The sequence below is a fragment of the Vicia villosa genome, linkage group LG5 (genome assembly GCF_029867415.1).
Source record: "Vicia villosa cultivar HV-30 ecotype Madison, WI linkage group LG5, Vvil1.0, whole genome shotgun sequence".
In the NCBI taxonomy this organism is placed as follows: Eukaryota; Viridiplantae; Streptophyta; class Magnoliopsida; order Fabales; family Fabaceae; genus Vicia; species Vicia villosa.
In genome coordinates this window covers 137875154-137889149 of record NC_081184.1, presented here as the reverse complement: position 1 = coordinate 137889149, position 13996 = coordinate 137875154, and the positions used below count along the sequence as shown (strand labels likewise).

Below are 13996 nucleotides of genomic sequence, written 5' to 3'. Positions count from 1 at the left end.
TGGCGCCTTAGTTCTAGGGCCTTTTTTTATTATTTTTTTTTCATTTTTTTTAATTCATTTTAGTTGAAATATATTAAACTTAAATTTTTTTTTATTTTATTTGTTATGATATTTACAGAAATAAATTTGTAAAATATTTTTTTCGCCTTATAAATGTAATGCAGAAAACGAAAAATCAAAATTGTAACATCGATTACAATATAATTTAAGAACTAAACATCGATTACAATATAATTTAAAAACTAAACATCGGTTACAATTAATTTCAGAAACGATACCAAAGATTAATGAAAAATACAACAACATGATCAATGACGTCCATCACCAAGATAGCCATCCGTTCCGCAACCTGGTCTTGTAATGACACGTTTACCGCGATCGTTGATTCCGCCGCGAATATTGACACCGCCTCTTGCCCTAGCTCTACCCCCACCCCTTCCCCTTTGTGCTTCTTGTTGGGTTTGTGTCACGGGGGCTGGTACTGGGATGTCGCGTGGATCGCTGTCTATGAATTCGTCGACGCCCCCATAATTATCCGGAAAACCGCTGTTGTAAAGTCGGCTACCCATTCCCTCAAATGTGTTTATTCGTGGTGGTGGAGTGGGGTGGGAAAAGACTTCCGGCGCATAGCATCCCGCAGCACTAGAACTACCTTGGTTAAAGCCGAATTGGTTTGTAGGTGTTGCGTAGCCGGAGGGGGCGCCACGGTAAGAGGATTCACCATGAGGACCATCGTCGGGACTAAGATGAAGGCTAGATGAACCGGGAGTTAGGTTTTGGTCGAATCCCCTTGAGGACCCAGCAAATGTTGTAAATCCGAATGGTTGTGAGTGGGTCTGATATTGGTCCGAGGAAGGATGGTGGTCTTCATACCCTTGTAATAGTTGAGATTGGGATTGGAACATATTTGATTGGCGGATGTTGCGTGCGGAACGGGAAGGAGTACTGAAAATATTTTGTTGTTGTTGCTGGAGTTGTTGTTGTTCCTGGAGTTGTTGATGTTGTTGCTGTTGTAGGTGCTGTTGTTGGCGTTGTTGTAGGCGTTGTTGTTGTCGTTGCTGTTGTCGTTGTTGTTGCCGGAGTTGTTGTTGTTGTTCGTGTTGTTGTTGTTGTTGTTGTTCCTCTTCCGGTTGTTGTTGTTGTGGCAAGATGTAGTTCTGTGCACGGGGATCAATTAAATAGAACGGAGCTGCAAGAAACAAGTTAGGGGATGTGGCTGTACGATACCAACTCATGTATTCAGGAGAAGGTTTCATTTCATGGTCACTAACGGGGAAGTTTAGGACATACTGGCGACGGTTCTTAGGAGGGTCGGGTATCCGTTGACGCATCCCAAACTGAAGCATCACCCGGTCACTTTGATGCATTTCTATTATGTTGTACCGGATTAAGCAACACTTTGTCGTCCAAATTTCTGCATCCTGAGCTCTAGGCTCATACTCGCACTCGAGATATGGTCGCCATATGAACTGCATGCATGAGAGTTATACGTGACTGCCGGAAAAATTATTTATGGAAAATACTTAAAATAAAAGAAGAAAAGAATTAGAGATAATACCTGATGTTGTCCAAGGTGATCAATTAGCATGCGGTACATTGTGATATTTGACCGCGGATTAAGTGTGAAGTCCATTTTTTTCACACAAAATCTACAACGAAAATATAATGATTTAGTTAGAATGGAGTATAATGTGTAAGGAGAAAATGGTATACTAAAAACTTACCTCAAGGCATACGGAAAGTCCCAACTTCCGTTGTTAACCGGGGCCAGTATGGGCATCCTCCACCACCCCCACACCTGCACCAACAGGGCGCATCCATAGAATGTGCAGGACTCAACAACCGCGTTTTTGCATAGTGACTGGTACAGGGTAGCCAGAACCGCAGACCCCCAGCTGTACAGACCAACTCTACTAAAATCCATTAGCAAACGAAGATACATAAAGTTAACCGTGTTACGAGTGCTATCTGGGAACAAAACGTTTCTAATAAGCAACAGTATGTAACACCTAGTTTTTTGCAGTATGGTCTCTTGGGGAGACGCATCATTCAAGTGAAAATTTTTATAATAATCCTTTAACCTCTTGAGGTTAACACCTTGCCCCCTAGCACCAACGGCTCCTTCTATCAAGTCTATCCCAATTGCCTCATGGCATAAGCAATTCGCCTGCATAACACAACCATTAATTGCCTTACCATCAACAGGAAGGCCAAGTAGCATATGAACGTCTTCAAGGGTGATGGTGCACTCCCCTGTTGGAAGATGGAAGGTGTGTGTCTCTGGCCTCCAGCGTTCTAGCAAAGCAAGAACAAACTTGAGGTCAATAGAAGACTCGGCGATCCTGCTAATCGGACCGAAACCAGCAACGTTCAGGTATGGTATAATGCGGTCGTCCGGAGCGATGGTAGCGTGACTACGAGTGCGAAAACGTTGAACGTTCTGAAAAGAGTAAGCATGCCCAAAAAAATCAGTTAGTTTATCAGGGACAGTTGCATGATTTTAAAGTAATACTAATACACTTACGTAGGAAGCGATGTTCTGGGGGGTTCCTCTGTGTGTTTCGCCCATGGTTAGGAGAGACATGGTTGAAGGCTGAAAATTCGTAAGCTGATTGCAAAAGGATTGTTCTAAGAGTAGATGAGTGATTATGGTGATGTATCTCCAGAATTCCAAGTGCTTTATATATTGATGAGGAAAAAAACGGTAACATCATGCATGCTTCACATGTCAACACAGCCATAAGTGTTTGGTGTTGCTTCTGCAGAATGTGTTGGCATGCATGCAGTCAAACTTTCGGTGACAAGGCATGGTGGGATGCATGCAGCTCAGGTCTAGGTGACAGCTCGGGTAGCATGCATGCAGGAGTAGGAGGAATCCTGGCAGGAATCTTATCAGAAATTTTTGCAGTCGCATGCTTGTTAACAGTAACTCCAGGCTGGTTTACAGTAACTCCTGGAATCGTTTCAGCACTTGCAGGTGGGGACCATGTGGGACCAGGTGGGCCCCTGGGGGGTCCACACATAATACATATGCGCCAAATGATTTGGCTTATTCTCCTAAAATTCCTTCTTATGCGCCAAACCATTTGGCGACTTGCAGTTGAATTTTTTAACTAATGCGCCATTCCATTTGGCGCATTAGAAGGCCCTATTTTTTTTTTTCAAAATTAGGGTTTACGTGTATGCCTTGTATACGAAATCCTAATTGTGATCCAGACCTAAGGCAAGACTTCAGACCCTCTATAAATTAGGGTTTACTGTGTGCATTAGTACACACAAGCAAAACATGAGATCTCGAATAAGGCCAGATAGCTCGCACCGGACTACAGAGCCTCCACCCCCTGTGAGGCGTTTCGACTATCAACCGGACTATCGTCGAAGGACTGGATACGTCATTTTCTCTGCCGTCAAACCTCCTATGCAGGTGTTGTTTTGGAACATTCAAACCATGGACCAGCTTAAGAGAACCCTCTTAAGGTTTTTGGACGGAGAGTGGAGTCCAGGCGAACAAATCAGATCTATCAAGAGACTTAGAACAAGGGGCGGTGTTTTTCTTGAAAGACAGCGTTGGTGGGAGACTATGGAGGACGACATTCAATGCACTCGAATGATGGAGGACAGAGAAGACATTGTCCTAACCGTTGTAATTTCCTAGATGTCGCAATTTCTTTACCCTTTCAATTACTTCTGTACCGTCCAATTAAATGCTCTGAGCATATATTAATGAAATGTTTTTTTAACATTACCAAGTTTCCTATTAGTATTTAAGTTATTAATAATTAACAAAGTTATTTTCCTCTGTATTTCACCCCCTATAAATATAGGTATGAGTGTGTGGAGTTGAAGTACCAACTCTTTCTTCATTCTTACTGCAAACACTAAAAAATGAACTCAGTTTGGGCTGTCGTTTTTTTTGAGGAAGGTAGGCACATGCGTGTCTGCCTTAACCCCCACTGGAATTTCCAGAGAATTGTTAGAGCCATCAACACTGGGTTTCGTCAACTAGATGGTCCAACCAGAAAAGTTAAACAGATAGATTACCGTTGTCCATACATTACGTTGACGGATAATAACCCAAAAGGCACCCATGTATTATTGGGACCGTGTGAAAGACGATGTGGACGTGGATCTAATGTTTTGGACATACAGTGGAGAGGTTAACCGAGGCGTTGAAGATCCACTTGTTCTTGCAGTGATACTTGAGTAGTTTAGATTAAGTGTTGTTTTCTTTGTTGCAATGATCGAGCGTGTACTACAAGTTTTTATTTGTTATTTTGCAATGTAATATTGTGATATACCGGTTGTTTTAGGTTGCCAAAACCGGATCGTTCAATTAAAATTAATGTGGTCGTTGTGTTAATTATGGTTTTTTGAAGATTAATTACGCTATATAAATAAATAAATAAATAAACATATATATATATATATATAAATATATATTATGTATATATATATAAATAAAAACGTATACATGAATATAGAAATAAATAAATAAATAAATATACATATATATATATATATATAAATATATATATATATATATATATATATATATATATATATATATATATATATATATATATATATATATATATTTATTTCAGAACTAGCTGCTAGATGTAGGGCTGCATGCATGCTTTGTCTAGGGGGAAATCGTTGCAGGAATCTTACCAGGAATCGTTGCAGGAATCTTATCAGGAATCGTTTCAGGACATATGCAGACGCATGCTAGGGTACATGACATATATAAATAAATAAATAAATATATATATATATATATATAAATAAATATTTATATATATACATAAATAATTATATAAATATAAATAAATATTGATATATATATATATATAAATAAATAAATATATAATTATAAATAAATATTGATATATATATATATACATAAATAAATAAATATATAAATATAAATAAATATTTATATATATATATATTTATATATATATATATATATATATATATATATATATATATATATATATATATATATATATATATATATATATATATATATATATATATATATATATTTCAGAACTAGCTGCTAGATGTAGGGCTGCATGCATGCTTTGTCTAGGGGGAAATCGTTGCAGGAATCTTACCAGGAATCGTTGCAGGAATCTTATCAGGAATCGTTTCAGGACATATGCAGACGCATGCTAGGGTACATGACATATATAAATAAATAAATAAATAAATATATATATATATATATATATATATATATAAATATTTATATATATACATAAATAATTATATAAATATAAATAAATATTGATATATATATATATAAATAAATAAATATATAATTGTAAATAAATAAATATATAAATATAAATAAATATTTATATATATATATATATATATATATATATATATATATATATATATAAATATTTATTTCAGAACTAGCTGCTAGATGTAGGGCTGCATGCATGCTTTGTCTAGGGGGAATCGTTGCAGGAATCTTATCAGGAATCGTTGCAGGAATCTTATCAGTAATCTTATCAGACGCGTGATGGGGTACTTGACATAGATCAGCGTGTCTATGTGTTGGCAAGGATGTAAGAAGCACAATTTATAAGGCCACCCAATATTTTCTAAACGTTACAGCCCACACAAACAATTTTATCCAATCTGACTTGAGCTTACAACACCCAAACACTTTCCCAGTCAAAATGGCTTCATCAACCCAGTACCTTGTGCATGCCCATCTGAACGGTGAGACCTACTCTCATGAGATAGCCGGTTTTGTGATGAGAAACACTCAGGTTGTACCATTGTTGTTGAGCAAAAGAGCAACATTTTCGTACTTCATTCAGCGACTATACTCTAAGATTGCAATGGGTCCTATTGCAAGCGTTTTTTACCAATGTCCCAATTTCAATGAAGACAACACCGTCAAGTTTTACGAGATGGAGATTGCCAATGACGAAGACTTGCAAGATATGTTTACCACCCACGAATACTCTGGGTTGGATTCCATCGAGCTGTACGTTACTCTTCGGGTTGAGACACAAGAAACTAATGTTGTCCAGTCACAAGTTATTGACCCCCCAGTCAACGAGCAAGACGAGGTTGACGTCATTGACGAGGAAGAAGACGATCTGGAAACTGAATTTGACGACATGGTCAACGAGAAATCCGACGACGAGCAGCAAACGTTGGTGCCTCCAGCTCATGCTTACGCACCTCCAGCACATATGAGTAACTTGAACCTCCAAGGTGACGAACCATCATCTGACATCTTCTTCACACCCTACATACAAAATGACGAAGAATTAAAGGAAGGAGACAAGTTTCCTTCTAAGGAGGCATGTCTGAGAAGAATAAAAAAATGGCACATGGCGAACAACGTTGATTTTGAAGTAGACCGTTCAAACCTGGAACGGTATGTAATCACTTGTAAAAATCCAGAGTGCGGGTTCAGACTGTTGGCCTCTTATAGGAAGAGAAGTAATGCATGGAAAATAGGGTCGATTACGCAGAAACACACGTGTGTCAACCCTAACAATTCCCAGGATCATACAAAACTCAGTGCCGATCTTATATGTCAGGAGATCTTGCCTCTCATAAGCTCTGATCCGTCTCTGAAGGTTAAAAATATAATATCACACATCGTTACAACCTTCAACTACACTCCATCTTACAGAAAGGCGTGGGTTGCAAAAACAAAGGCAATTGAGACAGTCTACGGCAACTGGGAGGAGTCATACAAAATTCTTCCCCGATACCTCAATGCGCTACACAGTTACGCACCTGGCACTGTTACTATTCTAGAGACACTGCCCGCGCATGCACCGGATGGAAACCCTGTCCAAGGAAACGGAATATTCCATCGGCTTTTTTGGGCGTTCAAACCTTGCGTCCGAGGTTTTGCACACTGTAAACCCATACTTCAAATTGATGGGACATGGTTATACGGCAAATACAAAGGAATAATGCTCATGGCGGTTGCACAAGACGGGAACAGCAACATATTTCCAGTGGCGTTTGCTATCGTCGAAGGTGAAACTGCGGCGGCTTGGAGTTTCTTTCTAAGGAACCTCCGAGAACATGTTGCTCCCCAGCCAGACATATGTTTAATCTCTGATAGGCACGCTTCCATAGAGAGTGCTTACAATAATCCAGCGAACGGATGGCATGACCCCCCTTCAAAACACGTCTATTGTATTCGCCACATCGCCCAAAACTTCATGCGGGAGATCAAGGACAGACATCTAAGAAAGGCCCTAGTCAATGCTGGTTATGCATTGACCCAACCCACATTCCAGCATTATAGGAGTGAGATTGTAATGACAAATCCAGAGGCAGGTACTTGGGTAGATAATCTTTCCAGGGACAAATGGACAAGGGCATACGACAATGGCGTGCGATGGGGCCATATGACAACTAATCTTGTGGAATCCATGAATGGCGTTTTCAAAGGCATCCGTAACCTTCCAATCACAGCACTTGTGGAGGCCACTTACTTTAGGATGGCTTCACTCTTCTCAACAAGAGGCAGGAGATGGGGTGATGTTAGGCAAGCTGGTCAACTATTAAGCGATAGTTGCATGAAATTTATGCAACAGCAATCGGCAAAAGCGAACACTCATCAGGTGACTTCTTTTGACCGATTCAATCGCACGTTCAGTGTGCGCGAGACAATTGACCACAACGAGGGACTGCCAAGGCAACAATATAGGGTTCTTCTCGACGAAGATTGGTGCGACTGTGGAAGGTTTCAAGCTTTTCGTACGCCTTGCTCACACGTCATAGCTGCATGTGCGTATGCCCACCGCGACGCTATATCACTACTGTCTCCGATTTACAAGACTCAGACATTGCTCAGAGTTTACAGTGTTGCGTTTCCTGTGGTGGCCAAGGAGGATTACTGGCCTGAGTATGATGGAGAGGTAGTTTGGCACAACGACGCAATGCGGCGAAAGAAAAAAGGGCGTCCCAATAGTACACGGATTAGAACCGAAATGGACGTCCGCGACAAAATGGAACGAAAATGCAGCATTTGCCGTCAGGTGGGGCACAATATCAAAAGATGCCCTAATCGTGGCTCGTCATCGTCGCAAGTTTAGTATAATCTGTATTTTTTTTTTAATGCAACGTATCAGTTTCGCTTACCGCCTCTTGTAACCTTGCCTCCGTTTTTCATCAATAAATTGTGCTTTAGTGAATAACCGAAATTGCCAAGGCAAACATTATTCAGACATATTCTTCTGTTTTTCCAAAATCGATTTTTCAGACCCTTTCCAAAATCGATTTATCAGATATATACCCGAACCGGTGTGCGAAAATACCGGAAACAAGTAAAATTTTAAAAAAAAAAGGACACAACACATAGTAGCCAAATGAAATGGCGCCTATGTGTTGTTATAGGAGTGCATGCGCCAATTGGATTGGCTACTCCCATTTGCCCTAATTTTTTTTAGGGTTTACGCCAAATGGATTGGCTAGTTGGGTATATATGCGCCAAATGGTCTGGCGCATTCACTTCAAATCAGTCCCAAACCTAGACAGTTTGGTAATTTACCTGAAAACATGGTTTTTCTTGTATATTTTTTATCAAACATGGTTATTTTATTTTTTTTTTCTCAAACTGTGAGAGTTTTTAGTTCAGTTCAGAGCGCAGACGTAATACACACGGTAATTGATGGATGAAATTGAACACAAGTTCGTGAACGTGGGGACTCTGAAACTCCACATAGCTGAAATTGGAACCGGTAAGGCAAAATCCAATTCAATTATTTGTCGTCTTCTGAACCAAAGTCAAACAAACACCTTTCCTTTCTATCTTTCAGGCCCAAACGTCGTCGTATTCCTCCACGGTTTCCCTGAGATATGGTACTCCTGGCGTCACCAGTTAATAGCCCTCGCCGCTGCCGGATTCAGAGCTATCGCTCCCGATTACAGAGGCTACGGCCTTTCCGATCCCCCACCCGAACCCGAGAAGACCACCTTCTCTCATCTTCTCAACGACCTTCTAGCAATTCTCGATGCTCTTTCTCTTTCCAAGGTACACACTACTTATTTTCTTGCTATTTTCCATCGTGTTATTTTACAAACAATGACCTATATATAGGTGTTTCTTGTTGGAAAAGATTTTGGAGGTCCACCAGCATATCTGTTTTCCATTCTACACCCAGAAAGGGTGTTAGGAGTTATCACTTTGGGAGTTCCATATGTTCCACCAGGCCCGCCTCTGCTTCATAAATACTTCCCAGAAGGCTTCTACATTTTGAGATGGAAGGTAAACTATGAAGCACAAACACGACACGACACATTTACATCGGTAATAATTTTAAAAATTAAATAAATTAAATGTAATCACAAGTGTGAGATAAGTGTCAATATCATATCAGTATCGGTGTTCGACACTGACACGGACTGAGACATGCTTTTTGTGAGGTGTCGGTGCTACTATAAATATACTTTTTCCTATTATGTATCAGGAACCAGGAAGAGCAGAGGCTGATTTTGGACGGTTTGATGCAAAAACTGTTGTGCGAAAAGTTTACATCCTTTTCTCAAGAAGTGAATTGCCAATAGCTAATGAAAATCAGGAGATCATGGATTTGGTGGAACCTGATACCCCTCTTCCTTCTTGGTTTAGTGAGGAGGATCTATCAACTTATGGAGCCTTGTATGAGAAATCTGGATTCCGAACAGCACTGCAGGTTCCATATAGGTGCTGCTAACTTGTTTTCTCTCATTCTCTAGTAGTGAAATGTTGTTATCAGACAGATAGTTATTCTGATGTGAAGTGAAGGTGAAATATTGTGAATTGTATTGTAAATTGTTTTGTTTGCATTTTGTAGAACACTTGGTGATGACTTGATCTTGCCAGATCCTGTTGTCAAAGTTCCAGCACTGGTGATAATGGGTGGAAAGGATTATGTTTTCAAGTTTCCAGGAATGGAGGATTTAATAAAAAGTGAGAAAGCCAAAGAGTTTGTTCCCAATTTAGAGGTTACTTTTATTCCAGAGGGAACCCATTTTGTTCAAGAACAGTTTCCTGAACAGGTGAATCAGCTTATCCTTGCCTTCATAGCCAAACACACTTGAAGTTTAGTTAATGAATTGAATGGAGTGTGTGTGTGTATGGTTTGGCAAGTGTGGAGTTTTGCTGAAACAATTTGAAGCTGTTGGACTTGTTAGCTTCTTGAGAAGGGAATTCATGTAATAAGGGATTGTGGTCAAATTGTGTACTTCTTTATATAAGATCAAACAAGATAAATACTATCAACTTTCATTTTATAGGACAAGTGGTAATACATATCATTTTCTTTGCTTTTTGAGGGATAATTATGGTATTTTTTTCAAGAAAAGATTCCTTGTCATTTATCCTTGTAGACTAAGGAACCACCTAATCCATACTCCATAGAAATGTACTAGAATGGTAAGTGTCCTTAAAAACTTAATAGACAAGTTTTCTCAGCTAGGCTCATACTTGATGCACTGTCTTCCTACCCTCTTATGCTCTGGTGATGTTGCATCATCTTGGAAATGTTTTCAATAAATTTAAAGTTGAAACCTAAAATTCAAAATCCATAAACCAACATTAATCTATTCTAAAAATGAAACAAAACATCTAAATGGGTAATTACTCTAATAAATGGAGCATAAGACCTTCCATACACTAAACAATCACATGTAAATGTGTTAAAATTCAATGTAATAACTAACATTATTGCAGGTTATCACACCACAAAACTTAAGTCATTGCTCGTCTCGAGTGATGCAACTAATAAACTAACAACATGTTTACATCATTGTTCATTCTCAGCTTTGATTTTCATCGTATAGTTCCTATTTTTCACCTTGTCAATTCTCTCTAAGTTGCTCTCACTTGGTTCATAGTTTGTTTGTGTAGTTCATGCTAACTGTAAAATTCTTCTAGCAATCTAGGAATCTACTTAAATTCAGAACTAAACGCTTATCCATCTTAATGAAAGATATCAACCTAATGAAAGAAAATTCACTCAGTAGTCAATAGTACATTAGAGTTTCATTTGAACTCTCTCAGTTCAATGCATTTTTTCTAATGCTATCCGTGAATTTCAACTCATGCCTCTTCTGAATCGGTGACCCCTCACTCTCACTCAAACACTCTCCCAAGTGTTCATAAGAAAACAACTATATATGGCCTGATTCAAATTACAATTACTAATCAAATACTTTATCCTTCTAAAATAAAAAAGACCCTCGAGAATGGAGTATTTCAAAAAAAATAAAATACAAAGACTCAATAAAATACGATCCATACAAGACTTCCCAAAACCTTACTTCAAATAAGGAGAATCATCTCCTTAAATAATGAAAGCATTTCAAACAAAAACCCCCCTAGAGTTGAATAAAAAAACTTAATCCCAAAATTAAGAATTCGTATCTTCTTCTTGAAAATCAAATCCAATAAGAATATATAACTTAATATAATCTTTTTCAAATTGATTTGAATAAAAATACTTCTTTTAAACAAAATATTTGTAGTCTTGTAGAATGAATAACAATGAAACAAATCTTGAATAAATAATCTGAAGCAAATCAACGAGTGCGCACCAAAGTTAATCATCCACGCAGGTGCATGTTAGAGATAATCAGAGACAAGACGTCTCACAACTAGTCAAGACATCAAGCTTAACATTTTGTCTACAAAAATAACAAATTAACTATAATAACAAGCTCCTAATTTGCCTGTTTTTTAAGAAAACCAAAGATTCTTCATCCTTTTAAATCATAGTGCAAAACGAACAAGCACTGCAACATTTTTAAAAGTAGCAAAAATATAATATTCACAACATCAAAACAAAACAAATAGGACAAAATGTGCTTATCACCCCTTATTTGTCTCAAGAGAGATAAAGGTAGAAGAAATTAATCAAAAATAATAATCCATCCACAATAGGGAGAACAAATACAACCAAGACTGAATCAACAAAATCCAGCCAAAACAAAATCAAAGCAACAACAAATAATCTGAACAAACAAATCGCTTGGACATAGTAGAACAATCATCATCTGGAAGTGTTGTACACATCCTCACCACCAACTTTCTCGACATCAAGAACAATAATCTGAGAAGAAGAAGAGGCACCCGTAGCTTGTAGACATAACATTTTTATAAGGCCTTCAGAGATACCTTTTCTCACAATGGATGTGACAATGATTTTTTTTTACAAAACTTTGGCTTCATCAATGATTTCCTTGAGAATGTGATTTCTTATAGGCCCAAACATATGAGCCACATCAAACATTTCCTCATCAACAAACATACCAGATTCATCAATACAAAGGACATTGGGGAGCGTAAATGTCATAGACATGTTTCCCAACAAATAATTTGTAACTCAATAAATAATTTGTAATTGAAATTCAGTAAACAAGGATCAACACCAACTACATCTTCACCAATACTGAGGCCACTCTTTTGACAATAATATTTTGCAAATTAAGGATGAAAAACCAATTAAAAATTTTACAACATTTGATTTAGCATGTCTCTCACTTATTTTATGAGTTTAGAGTTATAAAACATAGGAGCCACATAAGCATTTCCTCATTAACAAATATACCAGATTCATCAATAAAAAGGACATTGGGGAGCAAATGTCAGAGACATGTTTCTCAACAAATAATTTGTAGCTGAAATTCAGCAAGCAAGGGGCAACACCAACTACATCTTCACCAATAATGAGGTCACTCTTTTGACAATAATATTCCTCAAATTAAGGATGAAAAACCAATTAAAAAATTTACAACATTTGATTTAGCATGTCCCTCACTTATTTTATGATTTCATCAAAAAAAAAAACATTGTATTTTACCTTTGAAATATAAATTATAAAATAATAAAATAGTTGCTTTCATTGAGAGTTGAACTCAAGACCTCCCGCTTACTAAACGGGTGCTTTAACCAACTGAGCTATGAAAGCCATATATTTGTTTTTTATATATTTAAAAAATCACATGTTTTTGTTTATGCTAATTTTCTACATAAAGAAAATAAAAATAAAAATGAGAAGATAAACTCATTGAAGTAAAGAGTCAAGAAAAATGGGATATTCTTGGTTTTAAAATCTTTGAAATATTTTTTTGTTCTTTAATCAATTAACGCATGGCTTATGTTTTGATTAAACCCAATCCAAATATTCATTCCAAAGTTTACGGATTTGTTGTGCATATAGCTTCGCTGTTGTCAATAGGGTTGTTTGAAAAAACTATGAACCAAATCAAACTGCAGAATTAAAGTTAAAATAACTGAATCGTTATGTTTGATTAGTCAACTGTATTTTACTAACACTTCTAGAACCGAACTAAATTAAAATAAACCAAAAATAAACAAAATCTGAACCATTACTTTTAAAACATGAAAACTGATGTATATTAGCAGTATAGTACAATAGTGAACTTCTAACGTGAAAATCAAATAATGAAACTCCAAATCGTTATGTTTGGTCTCTCTATTCCTCATCCTATATATATGCCTACATTCTCTATACATTAATGTTGTTAATGCATCACGTGGAAATATCTGATGCTTGCTTAATCCTCAAAAAAAAAAAAACTGCTTATTACTTTTAAATACTGCTGTAGATAATTATTTTTATTATATGATTTTTTAGTTTGATTTATTTTTAGGTAGGCTTGTTTATATATATATATATATATATATATATATATATATATATATATATATATATATATATATATATATATATATGACATGTAATCTCCATCATTTAATTGAAAATAATTTATTCTCATGTTCTCCCATAAAAATGACATTCTATACGTTTCATATCCGGTTCAATTTTCTTGATAAAATTATACCAAGAACTTGTCAATCAAACTTTAACATGGTTGATACTTTTTATTCTAATTGAACATCTTTTCATAATTTGAAAAAGGACCGTTAGTTATGAGCCTAACAACACAACGAAAAACACGACATTGCGGCCTACCTTGAATTTAAACAATTCCA

The 13996-nt window shown here is 37.0% G+C and overlaps 1 protein-coding gene and 1 non-coding gene across 2 annotated transcripts; one reads left to right on the top strand and one right to left on the bottom strand.

The window, feature by feature from the left end:
• The first annotated feature begins 8609 nt into the window (after nucleotides 1–8609).
• On the top strand, nucleotides 8610–10307 carry LOC131607495 (uncharacterized). Its single transcript, XM_058879498.1, has 5 exons — nucleotides 8610–8738; nucleotides 8817–9031; nucleotides 9098–9265; nucleotides 9468–9703; nucleotides 9834–10307. The coding sequence occupies exons 1-5, from the start codon at nucleotides 8669–8671 to the stop codon at nucleotides 10078–10080; spliced, it is 936 nt and encodes a 311-aa protein (XP_058735481.1). The 5' UTR covers nucleotides 8610–8668; the 3' UTR covers nucleotides 10081–10307.
• A 2566-nt stretch (nucleotides 10308–12873) lies between these two features.
• On the bottom strand, nucleotides 12874–12947 carry TRNAT-AGU (transfer RNA threonine (anticodon AGU)). Its single transcript has one exon. It is a non-coding gene; the product is annotated as a tRNA-Thr (tRNA).
• Nucleotides 12948–13996: the final 1049 nt, after the last annotated feature.

Bases quoted from the DNA above. Each gene is read 5' to 3' on its own strand.
- LOC131607495 (XM_058879498.1), top strand. From the start codon at position 8,669: ATGGATGAAATTGAACACAAGTTCGTGAACGTGGGGACTCTGAAACTC. The intron at 8,739-8,816 runs GTAAGGCAAAAT...TCTATCTTTCAG, and splicing joins CATAGCTGAAATTGGAACCG to GCCCAAACGTCGTCGTATTC. The intron at 9,704-9,833 runs GTGCTGCTAACT...TGCATTTTGTAG, and splicing joins GCACTGCAGGTTCCATATAG to AACACTTGGTGATGACTTGA.